The 20856-nt window shown below is 42.5% G+C and overlaps 1 protein-coding gene across 9 annotated transcripts in view; it reads left to right on the plus strand.

The window, feature by feature from the left end:
- LOC128666129 (golgin subfamily B member 1) overlaps positions 1-20856 on the plus strand; it is a 438305-nt gene that overhangs the window by 314883 nt on the left and 102566 nt on the right. For all 9 annotated transcript variants that reach the window (XM_053720543.1, XM_053720552.1, XM_053720548.1 and 6 more), the window contains 2 exons: positions 688-856; positions 1311-1415. In XM_053720543.1, coding sequence (XP_053576518.1) covers positions 688-856; positions 1311-1415 — 274 coding nt within the window. The remainder of the gene's footprint in view (positions 1-687; positions 857-1310; positions 1416-20856) is intronic.

The following is a 20856-nucleotide window of genomic DNA, read 5'->3' on the forward strand; positions in this document are numbered from 1 at the left end:
CAAGTAGGGGGGCCCACAAATGGCATTTCCATGGATCCTGGTGCATTCCTTAAGCTGGAGTTTTCAGTTGCCCTATCAGTAACTCTGCAAAAAAGTGTGGGTTTAGAGGGGCCCTGGCAGGGGTCTGTCGCTGTGAGGGCCATGGAGTGTGGGGTCTGGCCCTGGAGGTTGGGTACCCTTTCTCTGGACCTTAATGTTGGGGGTCCTGGCTCTGGAGGTTGAGGGGCCTGTTGGGGGCAGGGCAGGGAGGCTACCATGTTCATTTACATAAAATGTAATACATTTTGGTCAGTGTGAGACAGTGTTCCTGGGACCTTGATTGGTATCAGTTTGCCCTTGGTGTGCAGTGGGGTAAGAGTGTGCAGTGGGGGCATGACAGGCCGGGGCCCACCAGCAGGGCTATCACGGCCCGGTACTGGGCCACGGCCCGGCTGTTGAGAAACCAGGGTCTAGAGCCTTGAGTAGCTGCTGTACCATACAAAAGTATGTAGATTTTTTCAGTTGTTTATATCTTAAGAATATTTTGATATTTTTTTTTATGTTTATTTTTGCAAATATTATTTATATTGACTTAAGATAACGTTCCCCAGTACAGTAAAAACGACTTGCAGAGTATTTTTCCATGTATATATTAGCTTGTGCCTATTCAGGGTGTCTCTACTAATTGTGTCCATCTATATTTCCTAGTTTAACCGACAGAAACGCATTTCTTGAAAGTGCAATTTTGGAGAAGGAGCAGCTGATGTTGGAAGCAACAGGAAAAGCGGAACAAGTCGGAATCTTACAGAAGTCTCTGCAGGAAAGGGAGACTTGCAATAAGGAAGTGCGTGAGAAGCTCGATCTGAGTGAGCAGAAGGTACATGTTTCTTTCATCACTTAGATCTGATTTTGCTTTTTCTTCTGTTACAATACATTGTCCTTGACACACTTGGGTTGCCCACTGCTACTAGACGGATCTGCAGGGCATTGGCTGATGCCATCAATACTTACTGTACTGTACCAAGATTGCCGGGGCTTGGCACATGACAACGCATTCGTTCTAATAAGCCAGCACTGTTATACAGCACAAACGTAGCACAGCATTAATATCCTTGATGAACAGTGAGAGTGTGTGATGGAGAATTAGCAGCAAGTTGTTTTCTTCTTTATTTAGCTGCTGTTTATGATGTAAGGAAATTAGTTTAATTTATTCCCCCATTACTTTTGGAATTGTTTCTCCATAGACAAAAGCTCAGTGTTGAACGGTGTGTTGCCCAACGAATAGTTTCCTAAAGAGTTGTTGTTGTTGTTCTAAATTAATATTTTCCCAGGTTGATGAGTACAAAAAGAGACAGACGGTTATTGAAGCTGAAAACGTTTCTCTTAAAGTGGCTAATGAAGAGATGGAAATAAAGTTGTCTGCATATAAAGAGAGGGTAAGAATACTTCACCCATGTGTAGCGCAGCATGACAGCAATGCACGTGCTAAGGCCCAGTAAAAGGCACATTATTATTGACTGAACCAGCACTTGTACAGTACACAATGCAGTATCACTACAGGGCATATAGTTGTACAAATCAGGTACAGCGCAGTACACAATGCAGTATCACTACAGTGCGTATAGTTGTACAAATATGGTACAGCGCAGTACACAATGCAGTATCACTACAGTACATATAGTTGTACAAATCTGGCGTAGGTACAGCACAGTACACAATGCAATATTACAGCCATGCGTATAGTTGTTCGTAGGGGTGTGCATTTGGATCTTTTGTGAGGATCCAAATGCAAAAGAAAGGTGGGCACTCGTGGGATCCAGCTCTTAACAGAGCCCCATTTTTTCTTGTCAAACTTCAAAACACTGGGATCTGGATTTGCACAGACCCTACATACAACTATATATGTGCTAAACTTTCACATGCAGAATCTCACAATGTATCTGAATGCACACCCTACATACAACTATACACGTGTGCTGTACTTTCACAAGCAGAATCTCACAAAGTATCTGAATGCACACCCTACATACAACTATACACGTGTGCTGTACTTTCACAAGCAAAATCTCACTAAGGATCTGAATGCACACCCTACATACAACTATACACGTGTGCTGAACTTTCACAAGCAGAATCTCACAAAGGATCTGAATGCACAGCCTAAATACAACTATACACGTGTGCTGAACTTTCACAAGCAGAATCTCACAAAGGATCTGAATGCACACCCTACATACAACTATACACGTGCTGAACTTTCACAAGCAGAATCTCACAAAGGATCTGAATGCACACCCTACATACAACTATACACGTGCTGAACTTTCACAAGCAGAATCTCACAAAGGATCTGAATGCACACCCTACATACAACTATACACGTGTGCTGAACTTTCACAAGCAGAATCTCACAAAGGATCTGAATGCACAGCCTACATACAACTATACACGTGTGCTGTACTTTCACAAGCAGAATCTCACAAAGGATCTGAATGCACAGCCTACATACAACTATACACGTGTGCTGTACTTTCACAAGCAGAATCTCACTAAGGATTTGAATGCACGCCCTACATACAACTATACACGTGTGCTGTACTTTCACTAGCAGAATCTCACTAAGGATTTGAATGCACAGCCTACATACAACTATACGCATATGCTGTATTTTCACAAGCAGAATCTCACCAAAGGATCTGAATGCACAGCCTACATACAACTATACACGTGTGCTGAACTTTCACAAGCAGAATCTCACAAAGGAATTAAATGCACAGCCTACATACAACTATACACGTGCTGAACTTTCACAAGCAGAATCTCACAAAGGATCTGAATGCACAGCCTACATACAACTATACACGTGTGCTGAACTTTTACAAGCAGAATTTTCAAAGGAATTAAATGCACAGCCTACATACAACTATACACATGTGCTGTACTTTCACAAGAAGAAATGCGGTTTCTATAAGAGCCATTTTTCACGAGTGTCCGCACAGGTACAGCACATTGTACAATGCAATTTTACAGCCATGTGTATAGTTGTATGTATTGGGCATGGGTACAGCATATTACACAATGCGCCACTTGGGGCGTGTTGAGCCCTTTGATAAACCAATTATACGAGGCATATATGTGCAGCTACCAATCAGCCGCTAAGCTCCCAGCTCCTGATCCTACCTAGCAGTGTTCCCTCTAAGGTCACATTTTGTGAGCGACCCAGCAGTGAAACAGTTAATTAGGGAACAGCACCTGGGCTGCTCACAAAATGTGGCCTTAGAGGGAACACTGCTACCTTTTTGTATCCTTTTCAACAAAGTATAAGAGAGCAAACCAAATTAGATAATAGAAGTAAATTTGAAAATTGTTTAAAATTTATTATATGTTCTATCTATGTCTCTTTAAAAGTCTGTAGAAAGTGAATTAACCTTGTTGATCTTTGCTTTTGTTATCACCTGTGGGTTATGCAGTAGCATGCGCTCATTTGACGGAACAGGGATTACACTTATGTATTTCTTTCATGAGGTGGTGAGAGTCCATGGGCCATTACTCCTGGGATTCAACTCCTGGCCACTTGGAGGAGGCAAAGATGATCAAAATTTTGAGACTACTTAATCCCTCCCAACTTTCTGGTATTTTAGTCTTAGCTTCACCTTCACAGGAGGAAGGTGAAGAATTGAGGTGCTCCAGATTCTATGTGGAGAGTGGTTCTCTGACTGATTTGAGGCCCATATTCCCCCCTCAGAGAGCTTCTACTGAGAGGCAGAGGAGAGGTTGGAGTATGGGGTTGTGGCACAATTACCTCCAGTAAAGGAGTTAGTTACAAACCTTTCAAAGGTGTCGCATGGACCTGACCATTATCCTCCTCCTGTTTGGTCTATGATACACTCCTTACATAGGTCCTCTGCTTTGACATACACAGCATTGTGTTTTTTCATCATGTTTTACCTACCCTGTTATTTCTGTTGTGTGTTTTTTTATATTTAGTGGGTTTTTTATTTTCTTATTTTAAATATATATATTTCCATGACTTTGTAACTACAGCCTGTGCTAGTCATACTCTAAAAAGACCTCTAGCACATTGCATATTTTATCCCCTTTATGTCTGTCCATTATGTTAAGTTAGCTCAGGCCCATATCTCTTTCTTGTTATTTGTTTAATGGTTTTATTTCCCTACATGGATACCTCTGTCTTATCTCTGTAATTTTTTTATCTTTCCCTTTGTTTTTGCTTGAATGACCCTTAGCTCAAATGTCCATAGATGCACCCTCCCCATTCCTTAACTTTTTTGCAGGCCCATCTGACCCTAATATATCTCTCTCCCTCAGCCTGATTTAAAATATATCATGCCCCAGACTTGCAAGCATTACACAGACCTCCACTCAACTGTTCCACTGCCCTCTACAAACAGGTAGCCTTCTAGAAGACAGTTTCCCTTCCACCCCAAGCACATTTCCTCATTTATAGAAAGTCTCCCACATAACTTTCATTCTCCTAAAATGACAGGTGCAAACACTGATCAGCACATACATCACACATCAATATTATATACTTTTCTTTCTTTTTACTATTTGTGTTTTATTTTCATCTACACACCTCATACCACTAACATGAATCCAAATATGACCATACTGTTATTCGTGATAACCCTTTTCTCACTCCAATTTTGTTCATTTTACTACCGCCATAAGCACACACCTCAAACTGGAAAACAAATTATCATACACTATGACCTTCTCTGTTGCTGTAACCTATCTGCTGAGTGCTGGTGGAGTTATAAAAAATAACCCCCCTACCCCCACCTCACAAAATTATAAAGTATCCCATTCACTTTATGGCCAAACAAAAATTATGTCCAAATTCCTATTCCTTATGTTACTTGCCCTTGCAAATGATGTAGAGTCTAACCCTGGTCCCCAAAGAAATTCCATTCCTAGCCTTCCAGCTAAAAAAGGCCTCTCCTTTGTGCACTGTAATATCCACAGCTTACTACCAAAAATCGATGCACTGCAAGCATGGTGCTCATATTACAAGCCCCAAATCATTGTGATCTCTGAATTGTGGCGATCTGCAAAAATACCTGACTCTGCCATTGCAATACATGGGTATTCATGCCATAGAAATGACAGAGCAAAAAGAGGAGGCGGCATTGTAATTTATGTTGACAATTCCATAAAGTTCACCCCCTTACAAAACTGAGCTCTCCTGCCACCTTTGATTTTCTTTCTCACACAATTGAGATCCTGTGCAGTAAATCAATCATTGTTGCAGAAATATACCGCTCACGTAGCTCCCCTGTGCATTCCCTTTCTGACATAGCCCATCTGCTTAGTGAAACCATAGCTCTAAACCCAAAAAGTGAAATTTTGGTCTTTGGAGATTTTAATATTGATTGGCTGAATCTTAAAAATAATAGTTCTTGCTCGCTGTTTAAGACTTTTCAGCTAACGCAATTAATCTCCTCAACTCGCATAAACATTAAAAGCCATAACGACACCCTGCTCGATTAGATTCTCTCCACTTCTCCTGATCGAATCCAGGAGGCAGGTGTTCTCCCTAACAATTTCATGGACCACTGCTTAGTGTACTGCGTGCGCAAAATAAAGTGTACTAAATCCTCTCCCAAGGTTAAAATCACCAGGTCCTTCAAAAAATTTAATCTGCATTTATTTCTAAATGACATCAAGAACCTCCCCTGGCACAGATTAAACCTAATCCCAGATATAGACTCTGCAGTTAATTATTTCAATCCGAACTCCTACAAATTTGGAATTTGCATGACCCGCTGCGTAAGGTGAGAGTAAAAGGAGCACATATGAATTGGATCACAGTTGACCTCATTCAAATGTACCAGTTTCGGGATTCATTGTGGTCAAAGTTCAAGCATACTGGCTCTATGAACGATCATTGTGTATATAGACAATGGCGAAATATATGCACTAAACAAACAAAATCATAATATTTCTGTGAAAATCTGAACAATAACATATCAAACCCTAGAAAGTTTTGGAAAGTCATAAATAACTTACAAACTCCCACAATTCCCTCCCAACCGTCCACTGTCAAAGTGGACAGCCAAACCTGGCAACTTCCCTTAGAATTAGCAAATACCTTTAACGATTATTTTGTCGGATGCTCCACAACCCTAAATGACATACTAATAAAGGACACACATCCTGAAACTACAAATGTGGATCAAGCCCCACTAAATCTGCAAAGACCCAATATAGATAAGTTCAATTTTAGACCTTTACCCATCAATGTAATTAAGAAACACCTTAATAATCTAAAAATGAAAAACCAGTCTGGACCTGATCAAATCCCAGCAATGCTGTTGAAGCTCAGTGCGCCGGCAATTGCTAAACTTGTCACAACCCTAATTAACGAATCCTTGATGTCTGGATACATACCCAAACTTTGGAAGACTGCAAGAGTAGTGCCTATCCATAAAAGTGGTGAGATAACCTTGGTTTCTAACCATCGCCCAATATCATTGCTCCCAGTATTGTCAAAAATCTTAGAAAAATGCATCCATACGCAACTATCTGAGTATTTCCAACAATCTATCTGACCCCTGATCAATCAGGTTTCTGCTCAAATCACTCCACCACAACTGCCATCCTAAAAGTTTGCAACGACATCTAAACTGACATGGAACAAGGTGACCTAACTGGAGCTATTTTCCTTGATTTTGCAAAGGCCTTTGACACAGTAGACCACAACATTCTACTGCTCAAACTAAAAAACTCAGGTATTGGTGATCGTCCGCTAACCTGGTTTCGATCATATGTATCGGATCGATCACATTATGTTTCCATTTCTGACAGCGACTCCCTCTCCCAGTCAGGTGTGGTGTTCCCCAAGGTTATATTCTCTCCCCCTTACTATTCACATTATTTATAAATTATCTGCCTAAGGTCTGCAAATCCTCAACTGTACACATGTACACAGACGACACGGTAATCTATGCAAGCAAATCCGATCTAACGCAGCTTGAGGCAGTGCTAAAAGACCAGTTCACAGAGGTAGAAAGTGGATCTCAAAAAACAAACTCTTCCTAAACACTGACAAAACTGTCACAATGATCTTTGGTACCTAAATTACACAAACTACAAAATTCCCATCTATGCATCAAAACAAAATCAAATTGCACACTGACCGCAGTCCACGCTTTCAAATACTTGGGTATGTTGTTAGACCCCAATCTATCTTTTGGCCTCCACATAGAAAAACTTGCATCTAAACTTAATCCAAAACTAGATACCCTGTACAGAAACAAATCTTGCCTCAGTGATACAGTAAAGGAAAAGATTGTACAGCAAATGCTGATGCCAATCATTGATTATGGGGGTGTAGTATATGCACCTGCACCGCAAAATCACCTTAATAAACTTAATACATTGTATAACTCGTTCTGCCGCTTTGTGCTACAATGTAATTACAGGACCCACCATTGTGACATGCTAAAAGAACTAAACTGGCTGTCGCTGGAATCCAGATGCACTCTCCATCTTTCCAGCCTTGTGTTTAAGAGCTTTTCTAGGAAGCTCCCACCCTACCTGAGCAGAATGCTCTCCACGGCTATTCCCATCTCCTATAACCTCCGATCCAGTACCAGCACATTATTTAGTTTGCCTCAATACAAAAAGAAAGCAGCTTGATCCTCCTTTTCCTACAGAGCACCACAATTATGGAACGACCTCCCACACATTTTCAAACCTTCCACAAGCCTAAAATCCTTTAAGAGATCCCTCTCTACATATCTCAAAACAGAATGCACCGGTCATGGTTGATTATATATTTCCTACCTGTGCTATGTTAAATTTAGTATTTATTGTGTATTAATCATGTTTTTGTATTTTATTGTACCGACGCAATGTTGTTTGGACCCAGGACATACTTGAAAAAGAGAGAAATCTCAACGTATCCTTCCTGGTAAAATATTTTATAAATAAATTGTATGGGCTCTCTACTGGAAGTATGGTAGAGTGGGTGCATCTCAAGGTAAGTGAGAATATTCATGCACTCATATAGCCCACAGGCTAGTTTATGCTAGGAGACATTTTATTGTGAGCAAATGGGAGCCTCTTAGTGAATTTTTTCTTTTTCATGCAGGTGGTGAGAGTCCACGATCCATGCACTGTTCTGTCCTGGATCTAAAACTTATTGGAATGATAGTTCCAGTACCTGTGTTGGAACAAGGCAAAGGGTTTTTATTTCAATGTTCTAATTGTTCCTAATAAGGAGGGGACTTACAGGTTTATTCTAGATTTCTAAACTACAAACAAGTTTCTCAGGCTTCCTACTTTCAAAATGGATAATTTTCAGGCTATTCTACCTCTTGTTCAGCATGGGGCATTATATGGATGCTTACCTATTCACAAAAACTAACACCAGTTTCTAAGTTTTGTCTTTCAGGACAAACGCTTTCAGTTTTGTTGCCCTACCGTTGGTTTAGCTACAGCTCCCAGAATTTTTACAAAGGTTCTGGGAACTTTTTCTGTATTGAGAGCTCAAGGTATTTCGGTGAATCCATACCTGGTTTTGATCTTTTCAGGCTCCATCTTTACCCTTAGCAGTATCTCGATCCAACAGACTTTTGTTATTTCTTTGCAATCATGGTTGTAGAATCAATATTCCAAAGAGTTCTCTATCTTCTCAAATCAGGGTCTCTTTCCTAGGATTCTATCATCTAATTTATTTTGATTAGGCAGTTTTTGAAGATAAATTAAGTTTGTTGTTTGTTTTTTTACTGAAAGTAGTTTCCTCTGACTATTTCAATTAGGATATTGATGTTCCCTCTCTTTGTCCTAATCCACAAAATTTAATAGACTTCTACGTAATTTCAATGTAGTTAGAGCTTTACATTTCTACTTAAAAGCTTCTAGGATTTTAGACCATCCTCAAATTTGTTTTCTTTCAGATCACGGAAAACTCAAAAAGCCACAGCTGTTGCTTTATTTTTCTGGATAAATCTTTTCTCCAACATAGGTGTGTCCGGTCCACGGCGTCATCCTTACTTGTGGGATATTCTCTTCCCCAACAGGAAATGGCAAAGAGCCCAGCAAAGCTGGTCACATGATCCCTCCTAGGCTCCGCCTACCCCAGTCATTCTCTTTGCCGTTGTACAGGCAACATCTCCACGGAGATGGCTTAGAGTTTTTTTAGTGTTTAACTGTAGTTTTTATTATTCAATCAAGAGTTTGTTATTTTGAAATAGTGCTGGTATGTACTATTTACTCAGAAACAGAAAAGAGATGAAGATTTCTGTTTGTATGAGGAAAATGATTTTAGCAACCGTCACTAAAATCCATGGCTGTTCCACACAGGACTGTTGAGAGCAATTAACTTCAGTTGGGGGAACAGTGAGCAGTCTCTTGCTGCTTGAGGAATGACACATTCTAACAAGACGATGTAATGCTGGAAGCTGTCATTTTCCCTATGGGATCCGGTAAGCCATGTTTATTACGATCGTAAATAAGGGCTTCTAAAAGGGCTTATTAAGACTGTAGACTTTTTTTGGGCTAAATCGATTGATTATTAACACATATTTAGCCTTGAGGAATCATTTTATCTGGGTATTTTGATATAATAATATCGGCAGGCACTGTTTTAGACACCTTATTCTTTAGGGGCTTTCCCAAAGCATAGGCAGAGCCTCATTTTCGCGCCGGTGTTGCGCACTTGTTTTTGAGAGGCATGGCATGCAGTCGCATGTGAGAGGAGCTCTGATACTTAGAAAAGACTTTCTGAAGGCGTCATTTGGTATCGTATTCCCCTTGGGGCTTGGTTGGGTCTCAGCAAAGCAGATACCAGGGACTGTAAAGGGGTTAAAGTTCAAAACGGCTCCGGTTCCGTTATTTTAAGGGTTAAAGCTTCCAAATTTGGTGTGCAATACTTTTAAGGCTTTAAGACACTGTGGTGAAAATTTGGTGAATTTTGAACAATTCCTTCATGTTTTTTCGCATTTGCAGTAATAAAGTGTGTTCAGTTTAAAATTTAAAGTGACAGTAACGGTTTTATTTTAAAACGTTTTTTGTACTTTGTTATCAAGTTTATGCCTGTTTAACATGTCTGAACTACCAGATAGACTGTGTTCTGAATGTGGGGAAGCCAGAATTCCTACTCATTTAAATAAATGTGATTTATGTGACAATGACAATGATGCCCAAGATGATTCCTCAAGTGAGGGGAGTAAGCATGGTACTGCATCATTCCCTCCTTCGTCTACACGAGTCTTGCCCACTCAGGAGGCCCCTAGTACATCTAGCGCGCCAATACTCCTTACTATGCAACAATTAACGGCTGTAATGGATAATTCTGTCAAAAACATTTTAGCCAAAATGAACACTTATCAGCGTAAGCGCGACTGCTCTGTTTTAGATACTGAAGAGCATGACGACGCTGATATTAATATTTCTGAAGGGCCCCTAACTCAGTCTGATGGGGCCAGGGAGGTTTTGTCTGAGGGAGAAATTACTGATTCAGGGAACATTTCTCAACAAGCTGAACCTGATGTGATTGCATTTAAATTTAAGTTGGAACATCTCCGCATTCTGCTTAAGGAGGTATTATCCACTCTGGATGATTGTGACAAGTTGGTCATCCCAGAGAAACTATGTAAAATGGACAAGTTCCTAGAGGTGCCGGGGCTCCCAGAAGCTTTTCCTATACCCAAGCGGGTGGCGGACATTGTTAATAAAGAATGGGAAAGGCCCGGTATTCCTTTCGTCCCTCCCCCCATATTTAAAAAATTGTTTCCTATGGTCGACCCCAGAAAGGACTTATGGCAGACAGTCCCCAAGGTCGAGGGAGCGGTTTCCACTTTAAACAAACGCACCACTATACCCATAGAGGATAGTTGTGCTTTCAAAGATCCTATGGATAAAAAATTAGAAGGTTTGCTTAAAAAGATGTTTGTTCAGCAGGGTTACCTTCTACAACCAATTTCATGCATTGTCCCTGTCGCTACAGCCGCATGTTTCTGGTTCGATGAGCTGATAAAGGCGGTCGATAGTAATTCTCCTCCTTATGAGGAGATTATGGACAGAATCAATGCTCTCAAATTGGCTAATTCTTTCACCCTAGACGCCACTTTGCAATTGGCCAGGTTAGCGGCTAAGAATTCTGGGTTTGCTATTGTGGCGCGCAGAGCGCTTTGGTTGAAATCTTGGTCGGCTGATGCGTCTTCCAAGAACAAGCTACTTAACATTCCTTTCAAGGGTTAAACGCTGTTTGGCCCTGACTTGAAAGAGATTATCTCTGATATCACTGGGGGTAAGGGCCACGCCCTTCCTCAGGATCGGCCTTTCAAGGCAAAAAATTAACCTAATTTTCGTCCCTTTCGTAGAAACGGACCAGCCCAAAGTGCTACGTCCGCTAAGCAAGAGGGTAATACTTCTCAAGCCAAGCCAGCTTGGAGACCAATGCAAGGCTGGAACAAGGGAAAGCAGGCCAAGAAACCTGCCACTGCTACCAAGACAGCATGAAATGTTGGCCCCCGATCCGGGACCGGATCTGGTGGGGGGCAGACTCTCTCTCTTCGCTCAGGCTTGGGCAAGAGATGTTCTGGATCCTTGGGCGCTAGAAATAGTCTCCCAAGGTTATCTTCTGGAATTCAAGGGACTTCCCCCAAGGGGGAGGTTCCACAGGTCTCAGTTGTCTTCAGACCACATAAAAAGACAGGCATTCTTACATTGTGTAGAAGACCTGTTAAAAATGGGAGTGATTCATCCTGTTCCATTAAGAGAACAAGGGATGGGGTTCTACTCCAATCTGTTTATAGTTCCCAAAAAAGAGGGAACTTTCAGACCAATCTTAGATCTCAAGATCTTAAACAAGTTTCTCAAGGTTCCATCGTTCAAGATGGAAACCATTCGAACTATTCTTCCTTCCATCCAGGAAGGTCAATTCATGACCACGGTGGATTTAAAGGATGCGTATCTACATATTCCTATCCACAAGGAACATCATCGGTTCCTGAGGTTCGCATTCCTGGACAAACATTACCAGTTCGTGGCGCTTCCTTTCGGATTAGCCACTGCTCCAAGGATTTTCACAAAGGTACTAGGGTCCCTTCTAGCTGTGCTAAGACCAAGGGGCATTGCTGTAGTACCTTACTTGGACGACATTCTGATTCAAGCGTCGTCCCTTCCTCAAGCAAATGCTCACACGGACATTGTCCTGGCCTTTCTCAGATCTCACGGATGGAAAGTGAACGTGGAAAAGAGTTCTCTATCTCCGTCAACAAGGGTTCCCTTCTTGGGAACAATAATAGACTCCTTAGAAATGAGGATTTTTCTGACAGAGGCCAGAAAAACAAAACTTCTAGACTCTTGTCGGATACTTCATTCCGTTCCTCTTCCTTCCATAGCTCAGTGCATGGAAGTGATCGGGTTGATGGTAGCGGCAATGGACATAGTTCCTTTTGCACGCATTCATCTAAGACCATTACAACTGTGCATGCTCAGTCAGTGGAATGGGGACTATACAGACTTGTCTCCGAAGATACAAGTAAATCAGAGGACCAGAGACTCACTCCGTTGGTGGCTGTCCCTGGACAACCTGTCACGAGGGATGACATTCCGCAGACCAGAGTGGGTCATTGTCACGACCGACGCCAGTCTGATGGGCTGGGGCGCGGTCTGGGGATCCCTGAAAGCTCAGGGTCTTTGGTCTCGGGAAGAATCTCTTCTACCGATAAATATTCTGGAACTGAGAGCGATATTCAATGCTCTCAAGGCTTGGCCTCAGCTAGCGAGGGCCAAGTTCATACGGTTTCAATCAGACAACATGACAACTGTTGCGTACATCAACCATCAGGGGGGAACAAGGAGTTCCCTGGCAATGGAAGAAGTGACCAAAATCATTCTATGGGCGGAGTCTCACTCCTGCCACCTGTCTGCTATCCACATCCCAGGAGTGGAAAATTGGGAAGCGGATTTTCTGAGTCGTCAGACATTGCATCCGGGGGAGTGGGAACTCCATCCGGAAATCTTTGCCCAAGTCACTCAGCTGTGGGGCATTCCAGACATGGATCTGATGGCCTCTCGTCAGAACTTCAAAGTTCCTTGCTACGGGTCCAGATCCAGGGATCCCAAGGCGGCTCTAGTGGATGCACTAGTAGCACCTTGGACCTTCAAACTAGCTTATGTGTTCCCGCCGTTTCCTCTCATCCCCAGGCTGGTAGCCAGGATCAATCAGGAGAGGGCGTCGGTGATCTTGATAGCTCCTGCGTGGCCACGCAGGACTTGGTATGCAGATCTGGTGAATATGTCATCGGCTCCACCTTGGAAGCTACCTTTGAGACGAGACCTTCTTGTTCAGGGTCCGTTCGAACATCCGAATCTGGTTTCACTCCAGCTGACTGCTTGGAGATTGAACGCTTGATCTTATCGAAGCGAGGGTTCTCAGATTCTGTTATCGATACTCTTGTTCAGGCCAGAAAGCCTGTAACTAGAAAGATTTACCACAAAATTTGGAAAAAATATATCTGTTGGTGTGAATCTAAAGGATTCCCTTGGGACAAGGTTAAGATTCCTAGGATTCTATCCTTCCTTCAAGAAGGATTGGAAAAAGGATTATCTGCAAGTTCCCTGAAGGGACAGATTTCTGCCTTGTCTGTGTTACTTCACAAAAAGCTGGCCGCTGTGCCAGATGTTCAAGCCTTTGTTCAGGCTCTGGTTAGAATTAAGCCTGTTTACAAACCTTTGACTCCTCCTTGGAGTCTCAATTTAGTTCTTTCAGTTCTTCAGGGGGTTCCGTTTGAACCCTTGCATTCCGTTGATATTAAGTTATTATCTTGGAAAGTTTTGTTTTTAGTTGCAATTTCTTCTGCTAGAAGAGTTTCAGAATTATCTGCTCTGCAGTGTTCTCCTCCTTATCTGGTGTTCCATGCAGATAAGGTGGTTTTACGTACTAAACCTGGTTTTCTTCCAAAAGTTGTTTCTAACAAAAACATTAACCAGGAGATTATCGTACCTTCTCTGTGTCCGAAACCAGTTTCGAAGAAGGAACGTTTGTTGCACAATTTGGATGTTGTTCGCGCTCTAAAATTCTATTTAGATGCTACAAAGGATTTTAGACAAACATCTTCCTTGTTTGTTGTTTATTCCGGTAAAAGGAGAGGTCAAAAAGCAACTTCTACCTCTCTCTCTTTTTGGATTAAAAGCATCATCAGATTGGCTTACGAGACTGCCGGACGGCAGCCTACCGAAAGAATCACAGCTCATTCCACTAGGGCTGTGGCTTCCACATGGGCCTTCAAGAACGAGGCTTCTGTTGATCAGATATGTAGGGCAGCGACTTGGTCTTCACTGCACACTTTTACCAAATTTTACAAGTTTGATACTTTTGCTTCTTCTGAGGCTATTTTTGGGAGAAAGGTTTTGCAAGCCGTGGTGCCTTCCATTTAGGTGACCTGATTTGCTCCCTCCCTTCATCCGTGTCCTAAAGCTTTGGTATTGGTTCCCACAAGTAAGGATGACGCCGTGGACCGGACACACCTATGTTGGAGAAAACAGAATTTATGTTTACCTGATAAATTACTTTCTCCAACGGTGTGTCCGGTCCACGGCCCGCCCTGGTTTTTTTAATCAGGTCTGATAATTTATTTTCTTTAACTACAGTCACCACGGTACCATATGGTTTCTCCTATGCAAATATTCCTCCTTAACGTCGGTCGAATGACTGGGGTAGGCGGAGCCTAGGAGGGATCATGTGACCAGCTTTGCTGGGCTCTTTGCCATTTCCTGTTGGGGAAGAGAATATCCCACAAGTAAGGATGACGCCGTGGACCGGACACACCGTTGGAGAAAGTAATTTATCAGGTAAACATAAATTCTGTTTTTATTCACTAGCCATACTTGGAGGTGGAAAAACTCTTCCCCAAGTCGCTTAGTAGCCTATTCTACTAGATCAATTTCCACTTTCTGGGCTTTCTGTTGAACAAATTTGCAAGGCAGCACAACTTTGTCTTCTTTTTGTATTTTTACAAATTTCATCCACTTTGATATGTTTGCTCCTTTTTCCATGAAAATGTTATTGAGGTCAACATTACACAATACAGCTTATGCATTTTGCTTTGCTTGCTCCATGTAAACATAAGGAGTCAATATATAAAGAGGAGAACAATAAAAAGAAGCATAACAATTCTTACTACGTCGTTTTTACAGAGGACGTTCTCTTTTTAAGAGGACAAACATTGAAAATACAGTGACACAGCCTTCTAAGTTGCTCCTGCTAGGTAAAACTTCAGGACCCTGTTTGGGGGAAAGCTCAAGGCTTCTCTCCATCCTAGGGTATTTACTCAGTCAAATTGTCAATTGTTCTTCGCACTGGGTTTGGTGGGGGGGGGGTAAGGGAGTTATATGGATTGGTGTAGGAAGGGGGAGCAGTGGGGAAGAGAGAGGAGAAGAGGTCACCATGATTCAGTAATTCTGCACATTTAGTACGTTCACTAGTTCATGTTCTTCTACGAGCCATGAGGGGTTCCCATATAAGGCAGAAATCATTAATCTGTCGTCTTACCCTGAAGACGTAGTCTTCCATGGATTTGATGTAGTTCACACAGTCTACAACTCCCTGCCTATTAGGGGGATGGACCTTTCTCCAGTTTCTTGTGATTAGTAATTTTGCTGAGGTGAAGATATACAACAGTAGGGACTGTTTGGGGTTAGGGAATTCCCCTATTCCTAGGTTAAGCACTATTAGGGCTGGGCTCAACCTCTCCAGGAGACCTAAGTCTTTACAGATTGTTCCTACTCTTGACCAATCTCTATCTAGTTTTGGACATGACCACCAATTATGCAGGGGGGATCCCAGCTCTCCGCATCCCCTCCAGCACATAGGAGAATGATTGGGGAAGAGTTTCTGTAGTTTTGTGGGCACCAAATGCCACATGGTTATGATCTTAAAATACAGCTCATACAGTGTGACACAGTGAATTGCTTTTCTTTTACAAAGATATGACGAGTCCACGGATTTCATCCTTACTTGTGGGATATTAACCTCCTGCTAACAGGAAGTGGCAAAGAGCACCACAGCAGAGCTGTATATATAGCCCCTCCCTTCCCCTCCACCCTCAGTCATTCTCTTTGCCTGTGTTATACTAGGAAGAGGTAAAGTGAGGTGTTGGTTTTATTTTCTTCAATCAAGAAGTTTTTTATTTTAAATGGTACCGGTGTGTACAATTTTCCTCAGGGGGTTATGGAAGAAGATTTCTGCCCTAAGGTTGATGATCTTAGCAGTTGTAACTAAGATCCACGCTGGTCCCTACAAGACTTCTGAAGGTAATACATGAGACATCTTCAGTGTGGAGACCGGTTTCATGCTACAAGCAGCATTAAGGTATGTGCTTGAACACCTCTGCTTGTTACTTCGGGAGGTTTTAGCGACTCTGGATGATTGTGACCCTATTGTAATACCACCAGAGAAATTGTGTAAGATGGATAAATATCTAGAAGTTCCTACTTTCACTGATGTTTTTCTGGTTCCTAAAAGAATTTCGGAAATTATAAATAAGGAATGGGATAGACCAGATATACCGTTTTCTCCCCCTCCTAATTTTAAGAAAATGTTTCCCATATCAGACACCATTCTGGATTCGTGGCAAACGGTCCCTAAGGTAGAGGGAGCAATATCTACCCTGGCTAAGCGTACGACTATACCCATTGAGGACAGTTGTGCTTTCAAAGACCCTATGGATAAAAAATTAGAGGGTCTTCTAAAGAAATTATTTATTAATCAGGGTTTTCTTTTACAACCTACAGCTTGCATTGTTCCATTAACTACTGCAGCAGCCTTTTGGTTTGAGGCTCTGGAAGAGTCTCTTAAGGTTGAGACCCCGTTAGATGACATTTTGGATAGAATTAAGGCTCTCAAGCTAGCTAATTCTTTTATTACTCATGCCGCTTTTCAAATTGCTAAATTAGCGGCAAAAAATGCAGGGACCGGGACCGGATCTAGTAGGGGGCAGACTCTTTCTTTGCCCAGGCTTGGGCAAGAGATGTTCAGGACCCCTGGGCACTAGAAATAGTGACCCACGGTTATCAATTGGAATTCAAGGACTTTCTCCCAAGGGGGAGATTTCATCTTTCAAGATTATCTGCAGACCAGATAAAAAGAGGCGTTCTTACGCTGTGTAAAAGACCTTGTTACCATGGGAGTAATTTGTCCAGTTCCAAGATCGGAACAGGGACAGGGCTTTTGCTCAAATCTATTTGTGGTTCCCAAAAAGAGGGCACTTTCAGACCCATCTTAGACCTCAAGTGTCTAAACAAGTTTCTCAGAGTCCTATCGTTCAAGTTGGAGACTATACAAACAATTTTACCAATGATCCAGGAGCGTCAATATATGACTACCGTGGACTTGAAGGATGCTTACCTTCATATTCCTATGTACAAGGATCATCATCAGTTTCTAAGGTTTGCCTTCCTGGACAAACATTATTAGTTCGTGGCTCTTCCCTTCGGGTTGGCCACAGCACCCAGAATCTTCACAAAGGTTCTAGGGTCTCTTTTGGCGGTTATCAGACCGCGAGGCATAGCGGTGGCGCCTTATCTGGACGATATTCTGATTCAGGCGTCAAAATATCAACTGACAAAATCTCACACGGACACAGTGTTGTCTTTCCTGAGAACTCACGGTTGGAAGGTGAACATAGGGAAGAGTTCACTTGTTCCACAGACAAGGGTTCCTTTCTTGGGAACTCTGATAGACTCAGTAGCCATGAAAATATTTCTGACAGAGGTCAGAAAATCAAAGATTCTAAATACTTGCCGAGCACTTCAGTCCATTCCTCGGCCATCAGTGGCTCAGTGTATGGAGGTAATTGGATTAATGGTAGCGGCAATGGACATCATTCCGTTTGCTCGCTTTCATCTCAGACCGCTGCAGCTGTGCATGCTCGGACCAGAGACTCTCTTCTTTGGTGGTTGTCGCCGTATCATCTGTCCCAAGGAACTTGTTTCCACAGACCTTCGTGGGTGATAGTGACAATGGATGCCAGCCTTCTGGGCTGGGGTGCAGTCTGGAACTCCCTGAAGGCTCAGGGTGTTTGGACTCAGGTGGAGTCTCTACTTCCATTCAATATTCTGGAACTGAGAGCAATATTCAATGCGCTTCAGGCGTGGCCTCAGTTGGCTTCGGCCAAATTCATCAGATTCCAGTCGGACAACATCACGACTGTGGCTTATATCAATCATCAAGTCGGAACAAGGAGTTCCTTAGCGATGAGAGAAGTATCCAAGTTAATCCGTTGGGCGGAGGCCCACTCTTGTCATCCGTCAGCGATCTACATCCCAGGAGTAGAGAACTGGGAAGCGGATTTTCGATGTCGACAGACTTTTCATCCGGGGGAGTGGGAACTTCACCCGGATGTATTTGCCTCATTGATTCTCCGATGGGGCAGACCGGAATTGGATCTGATGGCATCTCGACAGAATGCCAAGCTTCCAAGATACGGATCCAGGTCAAGGGATCCTCAGGCCGAACTAATAGATGCCTTGGCAGTGCCTTGGTTGTTCAGCCTAGCTTATGTGTTTCCACCGTTTCCTCTCCTTCCACGCGCGATTGCTTGAATCAAACAGGAGAGAGCTTCAGTGATCCTGATAGCACCTGCGTGGCCACGGAGGACTTGGTATGCGGATCTAGTGGACATGTCCTCTCTGCCACCGTGGAAACTTCCTTTGAGACAGGACCTTCTCATTCAAGGTCCTTTCCAACATTCAAATCTAATTTCTCTGCAGCTGACTGGGTGGAGATTGAACGCTTGATTTTATCGAAGCGAGGATTCTCTGATTTGGTCATCAATACTTTGATACAGGCTAGAAAGCCTGTCACTAGAAAAATGTATGATAAGATATGGCGTAAATATCTTTATTGGTGTGAATCCAAGGGTTACTCATGGAGTAAAGTTAGGATTCCTAGGATTCTGTCTTTTCTCCAAGAAGGATTGGAGAAAGGGTTATCAGCAAGTTCCTTAAAGGGACAAATTTCTGCTTTGTCAATTCTGTTTCACAAACGTTTGGCAGATGTGCCAGATGTTCAGTCTTTTTGTCAGGCTCTATCTAGAATTAAGCTTGTATTTAGACCCATTACTCCTCCCTGGAGTTTGAATTTGGTTCTTAGAGTTCTTCAAGGGGTTCCGTTTGAATCCATGCATTCCATGGATATCAAATTGTTATTTTTGAAAGTTCTGTTTTTAGTTGCTATTTCTTCTGCTCGACGAGTTTCTGAGCTTTGAGCGCTACAGTGTGATTCTCCTTATCTTATTTTTCATTCTGATAAGGTGGTGTTACGTACCAAACCTGGATTCCTTCCTAAAGTTGTTTCAAATAAGAATATTAATCAGGAAATTGTTGTTCTTTCCTTATGTCCTAACCCTTCTTCTAAGAAGGAGCGTATGTTGCATAATTTGGATGTGGTCCGTGCCTTAAAGTTTTACTTACAGGCAACTAAGGATTTCCGTCAATCGTCTTCATTATTCATTGTTTATTCTGGAAAGCGTAGGGGTCAGAAAGCTACGGCTACCTCTTTCTTTTTGGCTGAGAAGTATCATCCGCCTGGGATATGAGACTGCTGGACAGCAGCCTCCTGAAAGAATTATGGCTCATTCTACTACGGCTGTGGCTTCCACATGGCCTTTAAAAACGATGCATCTTTTGAACAGATTTGTAAGGATGCGACTTGGTCGTCCCTTCACACTTTTTCCAAATTTTCCAAATTTGATACTTTTGCTTCTTCTGAGGCTATTTTTGGGAGAAAGGTTCTTCAAGCAGTGGTGCCTTCTGTTTAGGTTCCTGTCTTGTCCCTCCCTTTCATCCGTGTCCTTTTGCTTTGGTATTGGTATCCCACAAGTACGGATGAAATCCGTGGACTCGTCATATCTTTGTAAAAGAAAAGTAAATTTTTGCTTACCTGATAAATAATTTATTTTATTATATGACGAGTCCACGGCCCACCCTGTTCTTTTTAAGACAGTTTTCTTTATATTTTGTAAACTTCAGTCACCTCTGCACCTTTTTTAGCCTTTCCTTTTCTCTTCCTATACCTTCGGCCGAATGACTGAGGGTGGAGGGGAAGGGAGGGGCTATATATACAGCTCTGCTGTGGTGCTCTTTGCCACTTCCTGTTAACAGGAGGTTAATATCCCACAAGTAAGGATGAAATCCGTGGACTTGTCGTATCGTAAAAGAAATTAATTTATCAGGTAAGCATAAATTAAATTTTTTTGGTGTGTCGTGTCAGTCCAGTGATCTGATGAAAATGTCAACTGTAGTTCTTTTTCCCATGCCTCCATATGAACCGTTTTGGGAGGGATCAGCCCCTCTAAAAGACATCTGTAGAAAGTGGCTTGTGGAGCTGGAGGTTGGTCGCCCATCTCGTCTCCCAGGGGTTAGGGTTACACAGGTTGTCATTTAGAAAGCCCCAGGATTTCATTAGGGATCTCAACTGCAACAGGTTAAACCTAAATTTAGAGATTAGTGTTGTGAGGGTGAGCAGGTCTGAGTGGGGGAGTAAATGGTTGCCAGAGTAGAAGTCTTTAAGGCAGGATATATCGGTCTGAACCCACATATTGACATGAGTATCTGGAAGTGCCTGAAGTAACCCGTTTATGGAGTGCATGGGGGAGGGGTGTGGAGCAATTCATTTATTATGCCTTAATTTGAACCAGGCTTGTTGGCACCCCTTCACTATATCTTTGGCGCTGTGTACTTTGGACTGTTGATGGGGGGGAAGCCAAAGCAGGTCTGCAAATCCGACATACGCCGGCAGTGACGCCTGCTTCAGGTCCCTCCATCTATTAGGTGGAAGATCAGGTCCCCATGCTGTCACATGGGATATCATCGCAGCCTCATAGTATAGCTTCACGCTCG

Source organism: Bombina bombina, chromosome 7 (genome assembly GCF_027579735.1).
Source record: "Bombina bombina isolate aBomBom1 chromosome 7, aBomBom1.pri, whole genome shotgun sequence".
NCBI classification, from domain to species: Eukaryota; Metazoa; Chordata; class Amphibia; order Anura; family Bombinatoridae; genus Bombina; species Bombina bombina.